The sequence below is a fragment of the Coregonus lavaretus genome (assembly GCF_964263955.1).
Source record: "Coregonus lavaretus genome assembly, chromosome: 30".
Classification (NCBI taxonomy): domain Eukaryota; kingdom Metazoa; phylum Chordata; class Actinopteri; order Salmoniformes; family Salmonidae; genus Coregonus; species Coregonus lavaretus.
Window position 1 is genome coordinate 8,735,476 of NC_140017.1, and position 18,059 is coordinate 8,753,534.

Consider the following 18,059-nt stretch of genomic DNA (forward strand, 5'->3'; position numbering starts at 1 on the left):
GCATGTATGTTTGTGTCTGTGCTACACCCTGTCTCATATCTACATTTGATTGTGTGTAGGTGGAGTTGACGGGCAGCAGTGTGTTTGACTACATTCACCCTGCGGACCACGTGGAGATGGCAGAGCGTCTGGGAATCAGGCCCCACCTGAGGGCCGAGGCTGGCTGCCACGTGGCACCCGAGAGTGCCTCCAGCTCTGCCTCCACATCCTCCCTGGCCGGGACCCCCGAGCCTGGTACGTCTCTGATGTGGTCCAAATCTTGTCCAAATGTGGTTGCTCCCAAGTTAACACTGTCGTCCCCTCGTCTCGTCATAGCCCCCTCAAGCCCTCTCTCTCCTGGGAACGAACCTCCTGACCGAGGCTTCTTCATCCGTATGAAGTCCACCCTCACCAAGAGAGGCCTCCACGTCAAGTCCTCGGGCTACAAGGTCAGAGTAAGAGACATATATAAAGACATCAAACTCTCCATTCCTAGAAATTATTCAGACTGTGTGTAATGTATAGGGTAGCAAAATTCTGTTTTCCTGTTTATTCCCTCGTAAATCCAGAAATCCTGAGAATTTTTGAAAGTTACACACATTTTGCAACTCTAGTAATGTAGTACTCACCATTCATTCAGTAGATACACTGTACATGTACAACCATGCAGGTTGTTGTAAACTCTATTCTATTCCTGTCAGGTGATCCATGTGACCGGGCGAATCCGTTGTCGCCCTGCCATGGTGCCAGGCTCCGCCCGCTCGGTGCGTCGGCCAATGGGCTTGGTGGCCCTTGCGCACACGCTCCCTCCCTCCACGCTGAACGAAGTGCGCATGGAGAGCCATATGTTTGTCTTCCGGGTCAACATGGATCTGCAGGTCACTTACTGCGAGAACAGGTACAGCTACAGTGACACACAACGGCACACAACAACACAACAACACACAACACCACAACAACACAGCAACACAACAACACACAACAACACAACAATACAGCAACACAACAACACAGCTACACAACACCACAACAACACAGCAACACAACAACACACAACAACACAACAATACAGCAACACAACAACACAGCTACACAACAACACACAACAACACAACAACACAGCTACACACAGGGACAGATGTCTGTATGGGGTGCATATATGGTTGTACTGTGAAGATGTTTGTGGGTGTATTTGATTAAATTAAGAAATGGTATGTGTTTGTTTGCCTGTGTATGTGCGTCTATATGTTTACATCATGTGGATAATACCATTATTGTTCCCTGTAGGATCTCAGAGTACATGGACCTGAGCCCAGTTGAGGTGGTGGGACACACCTGCTACCACTTCATCCACGTAGAAGACCTGGATAACATCAGACAGAGCCATGAGGACTGTGAGTCAATGCCCACCCTGTGTGTGTGTGTGTGTGTGTGTGTGTGTGTGTGTGTGTGTGTGTGTGTGTGTGTGTGTGTGTGTGTGTGTGTGTGTGTGTGTGCGGCGCGCGTGCGAGCGTGCGTGCGTGCGTGCGTGCGTGCGTGCGTGCGTGCGTGCGTGCGTGCGTGTACCTTTGAACGTTAACATTTTGACTAAGTTCATATTTTGCAATCAGCGCCCTCTGCTGCCAAAGTCCTGTAGTGCTATTCCAACTTACACTTTATTCTCTCCCCCTCTCCCCTCCCTCTCTCTCTCGCTCTCTCTCTCTCCCAGTGTTGAGGAAGGGTCAGGTGGTGACAGGGTACTACCGTTGGCTCCAGAGGAGAGGGGGGTATCTGTGGGTCCAGTCCTGTGCCACTGTCTCCATCAACCACAAAGCCCCCCACGAACGCAACGTGATCTGGGTCAACTACGTCATCAGGTCAGCACCGTCACCAGTCAGCCCCGTCGCTAGTCAGCCCCGTCACCACAGTAGCCTTAGGTCAAACACAGCACACAACACATCCAACATTATGCTCTTAGACAAAGAGTCCAACTCCTTCAGGCCACCGTCATTTTTATATACTAAACTGTAATTACAGTAATTAATTTTATTATAGCATTATGTATAGCTTTGTTCATTTACAACACCTATATGATACAAGTACTCGCACATGGATTCAAGGAAATTCTATATTTTCCTTTGTCTCTCTCTTGGAACCCACAACCCCCACAACCCCCACCACCTAAACACACATACACAGTCAAAGACAAACAGACACACATGGACACACAGAGCAAGAGAGGAGTCAGACAAAAACAAGGGGAACAGGCTGAATTACAATACTAATTGGAGCAGCGCTATATAATTACAACAAATGGATGTCAGAATGTTGGGTCTGAATGGTGTTTTAGTTAATTAGTGCTGTAATTACAAGTGCTCATTAACTTCTCCAGCAGCAGCCCCCCAATCCTGTCTGGGCTCAGTTCTTTACGGGTGGGCTCCTGAGTGGAGCAGGGCTGGCTACGGGAGAGCAATGGTGGCTGGTATGTGTGTGTGTGTGTGTGTGTGTGTGCGTGCAATTGGGGGGGGTTGTTGGATACAGCGGGTTGGGAGTAACTGATGGGGGGTATTAGTGGAGAAGTGGGATGGTTGGAGAGGGTTGTTGATAGATGAGGGTAATGGTAGGAAGGAAGTTGATGGGAGACAAAACAAAATACACAATTTAATCTAAGACCATATATCTGTAAAGGACTCACTGCACCCATCTTGCTAAATCAGGAGACATAAACAGTGGTTTGCTGCAGCACTCAAGAGCTGTAAAAGGTGCATTTATTTTATTTTATTTACTCTCTCCCTTTCTCTCTCCCTTTCTCTCTTTCTCTCTCTCTCTCTCTCTCTCTCTCTCTCTCTCCCTCTCTCTCTCTCTCTCTCTCTCAGTCGGACAGAGCTCCCAGACACTCCCCTGGATCTGCTGCAGCTCCCAGAGAGTCTGAGGGCGGAGCGTCTGAAAGCCAGCTCCTCCCCTTCGGAACACTCGCCCCAAGCCCGGGGTAAGGAACCACACAGGCAAACAGACACACACACACACACACACACACACACACACACACACACACACACACGTACTGTACATTGAATCATTCACACATACACAAACATACATGATGGGGCGGCAGGTAGCCTAGCGGTTAAGAGCAATGGGCCAGTAATCAAAAGGTCGCTGGTTCAAATCCCAGAGACCACTAGGTGAACAATCTGCCAATGTGCCCTTGAGCAAGACACATAACTCTAATTGCTCCTGTAAGTAGCTCTGGATAAGAGTGTCTGCTAAATGACTAAAATGTAATGATACATCCACATTTTCCTCATGAAAAACATATCTAACTCTCCCCCCCAGGCCCACAGCCAATGAAAAGCTCTGTGTGTAAAGGTGACCCTGACTCTAAACTGAGAGAGATCTATAATCCCGGCGTCCAATCAGGGGACAGGAGGAAGCGTCCGCTGCAATCTGACTCTGAAGGTGCTCCCCCAGAAACGCGGCGTCGCCTGGAAGAGTTTCGCCAGAGAGAGGGGAGTGTGTCAGCCTCCTCAGACCTGGGCAGTGAGAGCGAGGGAGAGGAGCGAGAGTGGGAGCAGGGGGGAGACAGCGGGAGGGTCAAACGAGAGGAGGGGCCTTCGAAACGAGGCGGGGAGACCCCCATGAGGGGCGAGAGAGGTGGCAGGGTGCACAACGGCCGTGCGGTAATCCAGCACCTGAAGAGTGTAGTGTCCTCGCCTCTCTCTGGTCCCCCCAACATTAAGACTGAACATGAGGCACTGGCCACAGGGGGTCGCTGGACACACACACACACCTCCTCACACACACAACCCCCACCCTCACACACACACACACCCTGCGGCAGCCTGAACGGTGACAGTCCCCCCACCCCTATCCCAGACTCCTCCTCCAGCAGTGAAGCCCCACCCAAAGGTATTTTCACCCCACCCTCCCCCGCCATGTCCCCTCCCATGTCCGGCTCCTCCCCTCTACCCTTTGAGGAGCGGGGCATGTTGTCTGGAGGCCGGGGGGGCGGGTCTGACTTTGAGCTGTTGCATAGACTGGCAGCGGGGGGTGCTGCAGGACGGGTGCTGTTCCACCCCCTGGCCCTCGGCCCCCAGGGGCCACAGAGCCTGTATGCCCCCAGTACCATCCGCTATGCGCCCCCAGAGCTGCCCACCTCCCACCACGGTGCTGAGGGGCTGCGCTCCGACCACCACAAGGGCCCCCCAGCCTTCTTCCCCCACCTCCAGAGGCTGGCCAGCCTGCCCTCCTTCAGTGGGTTCTCCGCCTCTGACAATCCCTTCAACCCCTTCTGTATGAACGGACTGAGGGGGGCCGCAGGGTCCGAGGAGGACTGAAAGAGAGGAGGAGGGGCTAGAGAGAGACATGGGGGCAGGACATTGGGACATATGGGGTTGGGAAACTGAACAAAGGACCATTTGCACAGCTTCCATGGGGAGTCAGATGGTGTCCAACACAGGTGACAGGATGGGTGACACTCAAAGTGGACTTTGACACTTGACTTTACCCCACTAGCTGTCCAAGCTTTGTCCCCCCGCTCTGCTCTACCGTATCCTCTCTCCGCTGCTGTTAAATGACTGTGCAGAGTTCCATGTCTATTTCTTCCACTCAGAAAAGCCATATTGTACATAGAGACAGGACCATACATACCTTCACTACTCCATCCTCAGTATCATAACAACTGTTCCTGAGCCTGTCAGACTGATTTCTGTGTGAATGAAATGGATGACATTTTTTCACTTGTTTGTGTGAAATACTGAATCATCTCTTAAACAGAGTTAGAAATGATACTCTGACACAAAAGTGGAAATATAGAGGTCTGAGCCAATCTCATGGAAGCCCAAAATAATATTTAAACACCTCTCGGGTACTCCTTCCTTCCATAATGTGAACCCTGTTGAAGAGGGTTTGAAACAGTGAAAGCACAGAGAGTGAGAGAGTCCCAGATACATTCCATTCCACTCTGAGACTGTTCTGTCATGATGTCGTCTGGGAAAGAAAGATATGGGGAGGTGCAATACCTCTACTGGCTGGTCACTTTGTAATGTTTTCAGTCTTGTAAAAACTGAAAATGATCCTACAGAATGAAGTGTTGTGCTGAGCTGTGCTGTGTATGAGATGAAAGCCATATTCCTATTATATTGTCATGTTGATGCCATAGGGTGAAGTGGGAGGGGTGTAAAAACGATTGTCTTACTAGAGGACATACTTTGGGAAATGCCACAGTTTAATTCAAAAACCCTTTACAAATGTATTAAAAATAAAGGGTTTGGGGAGGGGGGAATCTTTTTTTAAATTATTCACAAGAATTGTTCGAGCACTTACTGAAATTTGTTATGGACACATAGCACTTTTGAATTTCCTTGTGTGTATTAAGGGTTAAATACAAGAGTGGTCATGATGAATAACACAAGCAGACCACAAAATGTAGGGTCATTAAAGAAAGACCACAGGAGTTTAATACATGGTCATTAAACATGTGGTCATTCAAATATGACCATGGGGATTTAGTACAGTTGTGGAAAATAAAAGATAACTCACTTTTTGTTCTCAAAGTGGTTGTCCAAAACATCCATATTAGGTCATTAGAGGTGGGGTGGAAAACAGGGGTACATTTTTCATACATTAAATAATATCAAAGATATTCATTTTTATACTCATCACCAGAAATTCCATCCAAAATATTGTGAGGTCGTAAGAGAAAGACATATCATCCCAAACTGAAATTATAGTGAGATTAAAACGTCCCGATCTTAATCCGCTGTCCTGGTCATAGATTAAGCGTTACTGATGGACTGGGTGGGATGTCGGCTGTATAGGACCATAGCTGTCATATGAGGGGATGTCTGTCCGTCTGTATTTATCACTCTGCGTTAGTTGTAATTCCACTGGCTCTACTACAATAAGTCCAGATTTTTAAAAAAACTAACCCGCTCCATAACTGTGACTCTAACCCGTTTCTGTTCAAATATTTGTGAATATACCATCCACTTCTGATCTTCAAATTAAAATGAACCAATGTATAAAAACGATGATACTGATGACAATAATAAAATATTCCATTAGAGGAGCACAATAAAGTTTTCTTATTTCTTTCTAGTATCTGACTGACTGTCTAGAAGAGTGGGCCGAGATACTGCGTGTCTCGAAACATGCCTTCAAAAAGTATCTTAAGATGTCTTAAAAGATCTCTAAGTGTCTCAAGTCATCTCAACTTTATGTCTCAAGATGTCTCGAGACACCTTAAGATGAAGGTGATGGCTGAGTATATGTACACCTGCCACGCACAAGGTGCATAACAATGTTAATGAAAAAGTACCTGATGTAAAAACCATCATCCATATTGGTCCTTGTAGACCAGGTTTGAGTGACCCTGGCCTGATGTGGTGCAGAGAGAACATGCCCATTAGACAGTATACTGTATATCCAGGTTTATGAGCCAAACCTCTCTATTGTAATGGCTCTGAAGATTTAGACAAATGGTGTGTGTGCGCGTGCATGTGTGTGACTGAGGCAGTGTTTGTGTGTGTGTGGCCGTACGTGTGTATGTTTCAGAGCGGGTGTTGTGTTGTTCCATGCAGCCCTAGGGAGGGGCTCTGACATTGAAGACGGGTTAAATCCTGTTTTACATTCAAGTGGCAGGCCCCAGTTCATTAGAGTGAGGATCAGTCCTCCTCAAGACCAAAGGAAGCGCATAATAAACAAGAGCAGTTGTTGGGGAGAAATGTGAGTGTACGTGTGTGTGTGCCTGCCGCGTGTGTGTGTGTGTGTGTGTGTGTGTGTGTGCACGTCTGCTGTGTGTGTGTGTGTGTAAAGAGAGTTAAAAAATGACCTCAGGTTCCTCCTTTATCTCTTGCTTTCTCAGGCGTGAGTTCTTCAGCTGATAGCCTGTGGGTGTAGTAAAGGTGTGTCTCTACATCTCAGATAGGGACTGTGGGTTTGTGGGGACATGGGCGTCTCTCCTCAACCCTACACCCTGGCTGTCTGTATGTCAGTGACTTTGAAGGCTTATCTCAGCCCCTGAATGGAGCTGCAGTCTCTAGAGAAATAGTACCTTGGCACATGGGCCTGACACTGAAACGGAAAACATGAGAGAGAACTGAAGGTAGACCCCCCCCCCCCCCCCTTCCTTTACTACACATTTACACCCCCTCTCCTCCCTCCATCCATCCATCCAATCCCCAACTACACCACCCTTACCACCTCTCCTCTCCACCTCATCTTCCCTCAATCTTACCACTCATTTTACACTATTACCCCTCCTCCTTCAATCTCTCCGTCCTCATCAACACCACCTGTTCCACTCATTCTTTCACTGCTACACCTCCATCCTCTATTCTGTGCCGGTTGGGAGGGGTGGGTAATATGCTCATCTATAACCTGCCATGGTGCCGTGAGGTGGGTTGGTGATGTTGTGAGTCAGTCCATGGTCCGGGTGTTTGTCAGTGTGGGCGCGTGCTGCTTGGCGCCATGCCCTTTAGACGCGCCAGGCCCCAGGAGCCGCCTGCATGTCAAACAGGGTGGGTGGGTGGGGGGGGGGGCACGATGCAGCACCCAGACGCACCCTGCATGAGAAAATAACTGCACCAAAACGCCTGGGGTGGAGAGAAAGAGAAGGAAAGAGAGGGATGGTTAGTAAGAAGCACTGGAGTTTACCTGAGTGACACAGACTGATATAGAGAGAAAAGGTGAGAGTAATAGAAAGTGGATGGGCCTCCGACCTCAGGACAGAGAGGTGAGTCTCAGCAGCTCAAGCCTCGACTCGAACCTTCTCACCTCTCCAGTGAATCGATGGATGAGAGAGATAACCCACACCTGGGCTGTAACCTACTCAGTGATCACTATAATCACCCTCCCTGTGTTATCCAGACAGCACTGAGGTGTTACTCTGTGTGTAGTGTACCCAGAGAGGACCATGGAGTAAAACATGGCATCAATGCTTGGTTGAGTGATAGGAACTACACAACACGAATTAAGGGAATGTCAGCCATTTTGATTTAATATTTTTATTCCATTTCTATGGTATGAAATCTGATAGATAAACCTAAATTTGTGTGTGCAAAATTCTGATCTCTTTAAAGGTGCTACACATAGGATATTTTTTAATTTTGCATTGTAATTTCAGAAATTAGAATATCCCAGTTGAGCCTTTTACTTTCGGTTTTGTTTCAACAGTTGTAAAAACTATATTTGTTATTGAAAACATATTTCACAGCGATTTAGATGGTACAATGATTCTCTACACTATTCAGTGCTTTTCTCACATAAACTGAAATTGAGAGAACAGTGTAGAATTTTAGCAACCAAGGAAATGACAGAGCGATTTCCACTAGATACCACAGCCACAAAGTCAGAACAGCACTGGTGGATAGGTAGTACTGTGAAACACTATCATTCCACTATTAGCGGCAAATATATTATGGACATTTTCTGAAATTACAATGCAAAAATAAAATACAATCCTGTGTAGCATTGACCACAAACATACAGTAGTCTTTTCACATATGGGGTTAAACACACAACAATAACACCGGTTTGATTTTGTAACTGTGTTTATGTACATATTCATACATACATAAAGTCTAATGATGTACAATAAGTTGTACAGAAGTCCATGCAGAAATCAAGTACATCACACTGCAACTCCATACAGATTACCTCTACCCCAGAGACTAACTCACCTCGTTCCACCATCAAGGTCTCGCAAGCTAATGTTCTGTAGCGCAGCGGTCAGGTCAGGATGGTGGATCAGGCTACAGGCTAACAATACCTAAATGTACTCTGTATCATCTCAGACAAACATTAACCATACAGGTTATACAAATGGTATAGTTTCTCAACAAAATGCATCCATTCAACACAGCAATATAGGCTACATCTCCTCATTCTATGTCACCAGCATTGATGACTACAGAGAATCCAAGTAGTCCTTTGTATAGATAGCAAAAAATAGCATCAATCAAAACCATATTTAGGTGAACACAGCATGAGTTGGCTCAGAGTATGGCTTTGTAATGGTACAGGGCTCTTTGATTCATAAAGTAAACATAATCAGGAGTAAATACACTCAAACAAGGCACTCTCACAGATTGTGTGTGTATGTGTAAAATAAAACTAAATAAAAAAAATCCAACATCTGATATTATTAACTTAAAATTAACCCTTTATCACAGCAATTTAACACATAATCACCCACACACACACACTACTATCACAGAGGATAGAACCAAACAACACACAAATCATCCCTTTCACTGATCCCCTTTATTCCCACATGTCTTTGAGTGTCATACACACTCTCTCTCAGTCCTCTCTCTCTGACTCACTCACTCACTCACACACAAAGAAACAAACACACACCTCGTCACCTTTGCCACTCAAACGCTCTACTTGTCTTGGCCTTTGTCGTTGCCGTGGTGCCTATCACCATGGGAGTGGTTGCTGCGGTCGCGGCGGTCCCGACAGTCTGGACACTCCCCTCCGTCATCGTCATCCTCATGTATAATCTCCACCTCCAGGCGTCCGATGTAGAGCGATACCGCACACAGCCAGAAGAGGGCGATGCTGCTCACCACAGCAACATTCAGCAGCACGGCAGGCAGGGAGAGAAGCATCATCCTCCTCAGGGAAAACAGGCTGCCCACGTAGGACACCCCGCCGAACGATACACACACACCACCCAGGATGAAGAAGGCTGGGGGAGAGAGCGAGAGAGAGAGAGAAAGACTACAATATATATTTATAACGGGTGTGTGTGGGTGGGTGTGTTTCAGTAACCTAAAATACTTTTCTGATAATTATGCTTTGCTCCACTAGAATAGAGCCCTGCCCCTGGCCCTCCTAGCCTCCTTACCATATCCTGCCTCTCGTCCCACGTCACTCTGGACGAAAGCGATGACCCCGATCCCGGTGGCCAGGAGTCCGTTACGGAACCAAGACAGGAACCCTAGAACAGAACAACACGGAGATTACATCCCAGTCTGAAAACAACCCCTCATCCCTTCCTCTAACCCTGTCAGTGTTTGCAGTCAGGAGCTTCTCCCATATTGCTCAAGTTCCTGGATTCAGATGTGTAAACACAGCCTACAGATGCATGCAGATCTTCTTTCTCTTCTTACACTACAATAACTGGTCTAACTGTACCAACAGGAATTCTAACAAAATGCATAGCATAGTAATTAAATAAATAGCCTGTCTTTAAACTTCTTCCTAATCTACAATGCATTCAGAAAGTATTCAGACATTTACATTTTAGTAATTTAGCAGATGCTCTTATCCAGAGCGACTTACAGGAGCAATTAGGGTTAAGTGCCTTGCTCAAGGGCACATCGACAGATTTTTCATCTAGTCGGCTCGGGGATTAGAACCAGCAACCTTTCGGTTACTGGCACAACGCTCTTAACCACTAAGCTACCTGCCGCCGCAGACCCCTTGACTTTTTCCATATTTTGTTACGTTACAGCCTTATTCTAAAATTGATTAAATAAAATCTACAATCTACACACAATACCCCATAATGACAAAGTGAAAACAGGTTTATAGAAATTTTTGCAAATTTATTACAAATAAAAAACATTAATACCTAATTAACAAAAGTATTAAGACCCTTTGCTATGAGACTGGAAATTGAGCTCAGGTGCATCCTGTTTCCATTGATCATCCTTGAGATGTTTCTACAACTTCAGTCCACCTGTGGTAAATTCAATTGATTGGACATGATTTGGAAAGGCACACATGTCTATATAAGGTCCCACAGTTGACATTTTACATTACATTTTACATTTTAGTCATTTAGCAGACACTCTTATCCAGAGCGACTTACAGGAGCAATTAGGGTTAAGTGCCTTGCTCAAGGGCACATTTACGTCATTTAGCAGACGCTCTAGTCCAGAGCGACTCACAAATTGATGCATTCACCCTATAGCCAGTGGGATAACCACTTTACAATTTTTTTTTGGGGGGGTAGAAGGATTACTTTATCCTATCCCAGGTATTCCTTAAAGAGGTGCATGTCAGAGGAAAAACCAAGCCATGAGGTCAAAGGAATTGTCCGTAGAGCTCCGAAACAGGATTGTGTTGAGGCACAGATCTGGGGAAGGGTACCAAAAAATGTCTGCAGCATTGAAGGTCCCCAAGAACATAGTGGCCTCCATCATTCTTAAATGGAAGAAGTTTGGAACCACCAAGACTTCCTAGAGCTGGCCGCCCGGCCAAACTGAGCAATCGGGGGAGAAGGGCCTTGGTCAGGGAGATTACCAATAACCTGATGGTCACTCTGACAGAGCTCCTGAGTTCCTCTGTGGAGATAGAACCTTCCAGAAGGACAACCATCTCTGCAGCACTCCACGAATCAGGCCTTTATGGTAGAGTGGCCAGACGGAAGCCTCTCCTCAGTAAAAGGCACATGACAGCCCGCTTGGAGTTTGCCAAAAGGCACCTAAAGGACTCTCAGACCATAAGAAACAAGATTCTCTGGTCTAATGAAACCAAGACTGAACTCTTTGGCCTGAATGCCAAGTGTCACCTCTGGAGGAAACCTGGCACCATCCCTACAGTGAAGCATGGTGGCGGCAGCATGCTGTGACTGTTTTTCAGCAGCAGGGACTGGGAGACTAGTCAGGATCAAGGGGAAGATGAACGGAGCAAAGTACAGAGATCCTTGATGAAAACCTGCTCCAGAGCGCTCAGGACCTCTGACTGGGGTGAAGGTTCACCTTCCAACAGGACAACGACTCTAAGCACACAGCCAAGACAACACATGAGTGGCTCTGAATGTCCTTGAGTGGCCCAGCCAGAGCCCAGACTTGAACCCGATCGAACGTCTCTGGAGAGAAAATAGCTGTGCAGCGACTCTCCCCATCCAACCTGACAGAGCTTGAGAGGATCTGCAGAGAAGACTGGGAGAAACTCCCCAAATACAGGTGTGCCAAGCTTGTAGCATCATACCAAAGAAGACTCGAGGCTGTAATCGCTGCCAAAGGTGCCTCAACAAAGTACTGAACAACGGTCTGAACTTATGTAAATGTAGTAATTCAGTTTATTTGTAATAAAATTACAAAAAATTCTAGATCTGTTTTTGCTTTGTCATTATGGGGTATTATGTGTAGATTGAGGGAAAATCAACAATTTTATCAATTTTAGAATAAGGCTAACGTAACAATGTGAAAAGTCAAGGGGTCTGAATACTTTCCGAATGCACAAGTAAATGTGCATTTACCGGTTTCGTGGGACTTTCTCAGCATCTGCAGAGCAAAACATTTGAAAAAATAGCAGTGATTTAGAAAGGTGCTTCATGTCAGCACACACATCATTTCTGTAATCCAGGAGTATATTCATGGTGTATGGAAATGCAAGACATTACTTTCGCGTTCAACTTACCAAGGCATCCGCCTTATCGAGTTCTGTCAGCTGATGATACTCTGGCATCCGAGCCTTGTCCCATGGCCCCTTCTCAACCACCCATTTCCGCGACGACCCGTGGACTCCCCTCACCCGCAGTCCCCCGAGGTACTGCGGCCTGACGTGCTTCACAACCCGAGCGAACTGAGATGCAATCCGCGGCAGCTGTCTGCAAGTAAACCAACTCAAGGCAGCCATAGCTCGCTAAAAACACGACCTTTGCATGCCCTGTGAACTTTCACACTGCCAACGACACACGGAAGGAGGCGGTGCTCCCGTGCACAATGTTGGGAAAACAACATATTATTGTAGCGCCGTCCTGCGTTTGTTATTGTAAAATAAACCGTGCCATATTCTTCCTTTATTACATTATATATATATGTTTATCGTAGGCTGTTTCTACCAGGTTTCACATTTATTACCAGATTTCTTCTCTGGGTGCATCCGGTTAATCTCTTTATACTTTACCTGCACCTTGTGTTTAGTTTATTCAGCCATCAGAGGGCGCCGCTAGACTACAAAATGGAGTCCATTATCGCATACTGCTGATGAAACCGTTTTAGGGTTTGAAATTGTTTGTGTAATATGCCATTTAGCAGACACGCTTTTATCCAAAGCGACTTACAGTCATGTGACAGGGAAGGAAACAAAGTTTCGGTCAGGTTTTCCCCTAGGACCCTAATTAGTGGGAACATGTAAAAGGTATAAAACAACTGTTGGACCTGGTAAAGGCTTCAACTTTTTCTAGAAGGTCCTGTGTAGAGTCTCTGCTGCTTTATTGCTGTGCCTGGCTGTTAACCTCACGTGGGTGACTATTTTGGGGACATGCAGTCTGATTGCGAATAAATGTTTGAGGTGTGGTTAATTGTAGTGAGAAGTTATGTGTTGAATTTGGTTATCAGCGTTTTTTGTTTGACAAAATTCCAAATGTTTTTGTGAAGGTATGCCTCTACGGTAATTACCTTTAGTTTCCATCTGGTTTGTGTTTGGATAGGCTTTATAAATGTGCCTAGAATCTCAGACTTTTAATATTTTAGTTGTGTTGATGTTAGGGGTGTGAATGTTCTGCATTTGAGCCTATGCAAGGCCATGTACAGTGCCTTCAGAAAGTATTCACACCCCTTTTGCTTTTTTCACATTTTGTTGTGTTACAGCCTGGATTTGTTTTGTCACTGGCCTACACACAAAACCCCATAATGTCAGTGGAATTATTTTTTTAATTTTTACAAATGAATTGAAAATGAAAAGCTGAAATGTCTTGAGTCAAGTATTCAGTCCCTTTATTATGGCAAGCCTAAATAAGTTCAGGAGTAATAATTTGCTTAAGTCACATAAATTGCATGGACTAGCTCTGTGTTGCCTTTACATCTGACATTTTAGTCATTTAGCAGACGCTCTTATCCAGAGCGACTTACAGTTAGTGGCCATAATAATGTTTTTAACATGGTTTTTGAATGACTACCTCATCTACTGTACGTACCGCACACATTCAGTTACCTTTAAGGTCGAGCAGTGAATTTCAACCACAAAGACCAGGGAGGTTTTCCAATGCCTCGCAAAGGGCAACTATTGGTAGATGTAAAATAAATAAAGACATTGAATATCCCTTTGAGCATGGGGACATTATTAACTACACTTTGGATCGTGTATCAATACACCCAGTCACTACAAAGATACAGGTGTCCTTCCTCTCCGTTGCCGGAGAGGAAGGAAACCGCTCAGGGATTTCACCAATAGGCCAATGGTGACTTTAAAACAGTTAGAGTTTAATGGCTGTGATAGGAGAAAACCGAGGATGGATCAACAACTTGTAGTTAATTCAGAATAATAACCAAATTGACAGAGTGAAAAGAAGGAAGCATGTACAGAATATAAATATTCCATAACATGCATCCTGTTTGCAATAAGGCACTAAAGTAAAACTGCAAAAAATATGGCAAAGAAATTAACTTTATGTCCTGAATACAAAGTTTCAAGCATGGTGGTGGCTGCATCATGCTTGTTATCGGCAAGGACTAGGGATTTATTTTATGATGAAAAGAAAAGGAATAGAGTTAAGCACAGGCAAAATCCTAGAGGAAAACCTGGTTCAGTCTGCTTTCCAACAGACACTGGGAGACAAATTCACCTTTCAGCAGGACAATAACCTAAAACACAAGGCAAAATGTACACTGGAGTTGCTTACCAAGATGACATTGAATGTTCCTGAGTGCCCTAGTTACAGTTTTGACTGAAATTAGCTTGAAAATCTGTGGCAAGACTTGACAATGTCTGTCTAGCAATGGTCAACAACCAACTTGACAGAGCTTGAAGAATTAGTAAAATAATAATTTACAAATATTGTACAATCCAGGTGTGCAAAGATCTTAGAAACTTACCCAGAAAGACTCACAGCAATTATTGCTGCCAAAGGTAATTCTAACATGTAAAGACTCGGGTTGAAAACGTATCTAATCAAGATATATTAGTGTTTTATTTTTATTTTTTATTTTTTTACACATGCTAGAATTTGTCTTTCACTTTGACATTACAGAGTATTTTGTGTAGGTTGTTAAAAAAAAGGATTACATCCATTTTAATCCCACTTTTTAACACAACAAAATTTGGAAAAAGTTAAAGTGCTGCTGTTGGATGTGTGTGTGCGTGCATGTGTGACTGGTCACTGTAGGATAAGTGGGGGATCTCTTCCTGTCTGTCTCTCTGTGCGGTGGGCAGTCCTTGGGGACACAGACTGACGATTGTTTAGGAGGCAGACGGGGGGGCAGACGGGGGGTCTCAGGAACAAGGAGTTTATGTGTGTGTGTGTGTGTGTGTGTGTTGACAGGGGTCTTTCAGGAAGGCCAACAACCCTTTGATGTGATGAGCAGCTGACACTCTGGTCTCAGTCACGCACCCTACTTCTGACCATGCTGGACACACACACACGCACACACACACACACACACACACACACACACACACACACACACACACACACACACACACACACACACACACACACACACACACACACACACACACACACACACACACACACACACACACCAGTTTTAAGATCTGTTTTAGGGTTTACCTGAATAATGCTCAGGGCTTGGGACTGGAGGAAATCTGATCAGAAACCGAGAGTAATGGGATTAGTATATTAAGTTGGTGAAAGCTTTATGTCAGAGAACCTCTTTAGTTGAAGTCAATGGCAGAAGTGTGCTACATTACAGAAAATAACTCCTAGACCTCTCAGCTATTAATATCCTGGGTTAGACAAAACATGAGAAGACACCAGGGCTTCACTTTATGCTGATCACACTTCTAAAAATGAAGTGCAAGCAGTAGATGCTTTTATACTGTGATAATTGAAGGGCAACACACCAGGGTATTATTCCAACAGGAACAGTCCATTAATCATAGAAGCCTGCTGTTCTGAATGTCAGGGCCCGTATTCACAAAGCCCCTCAGAGTAGGAGTGCTGATCTGGGATCTGTCCATGTTCTCATTAATATGATCTAAAAGGCAAAACTGGTCCTAGATCAGCACTCCTACTCGGAGACGCTTTGTGGATACGGGCCCTGGTCTATATGAACACTGAGCAGTGAGGTTATGGTTATCAGAAGAAGTGCTTGTGTGGGGGCTATATACTTCTGGACTGGCTCCAGGAGTGAGCAGAAAAATAAGTGGATGTGAATGGAGTTTTTTTCCAAACGAGAAGTGAGAGGCACTAGGACCATTGTCTTGGTGTGTGTTTGTGTGGGCGTGTTTATCTTTCCAATTATGTGTGTGTGTGTCTCTCCGGGTGTGTGTGTGTGTGTGTGTGTGTGTGTGAGTGAGCGGATTTATGTTGGCACATACTGTAACAGCCTTGTTGCTAGATACTTGATATTGATATGGTTACATAAATGGGGCTGAGGCTATGAGCATTGGGGTTATGAAAAGAGGTATTAGAGAGAGGAGGAGCAGGAATGGGGTTAGTATATGGGGAGGGGAAGATTCAGGGATATCATAGACTTATAGTGCATTCGGAAAGTATTCAGACCCCTTGACCTTTTCCACATTTTGTTACGTTACAGGCTTATTCTAAAGTGGATTAAATGTAAAATGTTCCTCATCAATCTACACACAATACCCCATAATGACAAGGTGAAAACAGGTTTTTAGAAATGTTTGCAAATGTATTAAAAATAAAAAACAGAAAACCTTTTGCTATGGGACTTGAAATTAAACTCAGGTGCATCCTGTTTCGATTGATCATCCTTGAGATGTTTCTACAACTTGATTGGAGTCCACCTGTGGTAAATACAATTGATTGGACATGATTTGGAAAGGCACACACCTGTCTATATAAGGTTCCACAGTTGACAGTGCATGTCAGAGCAAAAACCAAGCCATGAGGTCGAAGGAATTGTCTGTAGAGCTCCGAGACAGGATTGTGTCGAGGCACAGATTTAGGGAAGGGTACCAAAAAAGTTATGCAGCATTGAAGGTCCCCAAGAACACAGTGGCCTCAATCATTCTTAAATGGAAGAAGTTTGTTACCACCAAGACTCTTCCTAGAGCTGGCCGACCGGACAAACTGAGCAATCGGGGGAGAAGGGCCTTGGTCAGGGAGGTGACCAAGAACCTGATGGTCACTCTGGCAGAGCTCCAGAGTTCCTCTGTGGAGATGGGAGAACCTTCCAGAAGGACAACCATCTCTACAGCACTCCACCAATCAGGCCTTTATGGTAGAGTGGCCAGACGGAAGCCACTCCTCAGTAAAAGGCACATGACAGCCCGCTTGGAGTTTGCCAAAAGGCACATAAAGACTCTCAGACCATAAGAAACAAGATTCTCTGGTCTAATGAAACCAAGATTTAACTATTTGACCTGAATGCCAAGCGTCACGTCTGGAAGAAACCTGGCACCATCCCTATGGTGAAGCCTGGTGGTGGCAGTATCATACTGTGGGGATGTTTTTCAGTGGCAGGGACTGGGAGACTAGTCAGGATCGAGGGAAAGATGAACGGAGCAAAGTACAGAGATCCTTGATGAAAACCTGCTCCAGGACCTCAGACTGGGGTGATGGTTCACCTTCCAACAGGACAACGACCCTAAGCACACAGCCAAAACAACGCAGGAGTGGCTTCCGGACAAGTCTCTGAATGTCCTAGAGTGGCCCAGCCAGAACATGAACCCGATCGAACATCTCTGGAGAGACCTGGAAATAGCTGTGCAGCGACGCTCCCCATCCAACCTGACAGAGCTTGAGAGGATCTGCAGAGAAGACTGGGAGAAACTCCCCAAATACAGGTGTGCCAAGCTTGTAGTGTCATACCCAATAAGACTTGAGGCTGTAATCGTTGCCAAAGGTGCTTCAACAAGGTACTGAATAAAGGGTCTGGATACTTATGTAAATGAAATATTTCCGTATTTTTTATTTTTTATATAGATTTGCAAAAATGTCTAAAAACCTGTTTTTGCTTTGTAATTATGGGGTATTGTGTGTAGATTGATGAAGGGGGAAAACAACAACAATTTAATCCATTTTAGAATAAGGCTGTAATGTAACAAAATGTGGAAAAAGTCAAGGGGTCTGAATACTTTCCGAATGCACTGTACGTCCCAAATAGCACCCTGTTCCCTTGTGCACTACTGGTAATGGAGCCATAGAGTTCATTCTGGTCTTCAGAACACTGTGTGACCACACTGTAATCTCCTCAACTCATTAGTGA

The 18,059-nt window shown here is 45.2% G+C and overlaps 2 protein-coding genes across 2 annotated transcripts in view; one reads left to right on the forward strand and one right to left on the reverse strand.

The window, feature by feature from the left end:
* LOC311105616 (neuronal PAS domain-containing protein 1-like) overlaps positions 1 to 4,295 on the forward strand; it is a gene marked incomplete at both ends in the record, with an annotated part of 21,186 nt that extends 16,891 nt beyond the window's left edge. The window contains 7 exons of the mRNA XM_084147817.1: positions 60 to 234; positions 316 to 428; positions 681 to 877; positions 1,267 to 1,373; positions 1,688 to 1,835; positions 2,835 to 2,947; positions 3,295 to 4,295. Of these exons, the coding sequence (XP_084003943.1) occupies positions 60 to 234; positions 316 to 428; positions 681 to 877; positions 1,267 to 1,373; positions 1,688 to 1,835; positions 2,835 to 2,947; positions 3,295 to 4,295 (1,854 nt within the window). The remainder of the gene's footprint in view (positions 1 to 59; positions 235 to 315; positions 429 to 680; positions 878 to 1,266; positions 1,374 to 1,687; positions 1,836 to 2,834; positions 2,948 to 3,294) is intronic.
* A 4,200-nt stretch (positions 4,296 to 8,495) lies between these two features.
* On the reverse strand, positions 8,496 to 12,602 carry LOC311105681 (transmembrane protein 160-like). Its single transcript, XM_084147898.1, has 4 exons — positions 12,337 to 12,602; positions 12,176 to 12,200; positions 9,812 to 9,904; positions 8,496 to 9,652 (listed from the first exon to the last, which is right to left on the reverse strand). Exons 1-4 carry the CDS (start codon positions 12,553 to 12,555, stop codon positions 9,345 to 9,347), a joined length of 645 nt encoding a protein of 214 aa, XP_084004024.1. The 5' UTR covers positions 12,556 to 12,602; the 3' UTR covers positions 8,496 to 9,344.
* Positions 12,603 to 18,059: the final 5,457 nt, after the last annotated feature.

What these genes read in the sequence shown, in the direction of transcription:
- LOC311105681 (XM_084147898.1), bottom strand. Translation starts at nt 12,555, where the DNA reads ATGGCTGCCTTGAGTTGGTTTACTTGCAGACAGCTGCCGCGGATTGCA. An exon ending in GAGAAAGTCCCACGAAACCG is followed by an intron (nt 9,905 to 12,175) that starts GTAAATGCACAT and finishes GTTCTGTTCTAG; the next exon opens with GGTTCCTGTCTTGGTTCCGT. An exon ending in GGGACGAGAGGCAGGATATG is followed by an intron (nt 9,653 to 9,811) that starts GTAAGGAGGCTA and finishes TCTCTCCCCCAG; the next exon opens with CCTTCTTCATCCTGGGTGGT.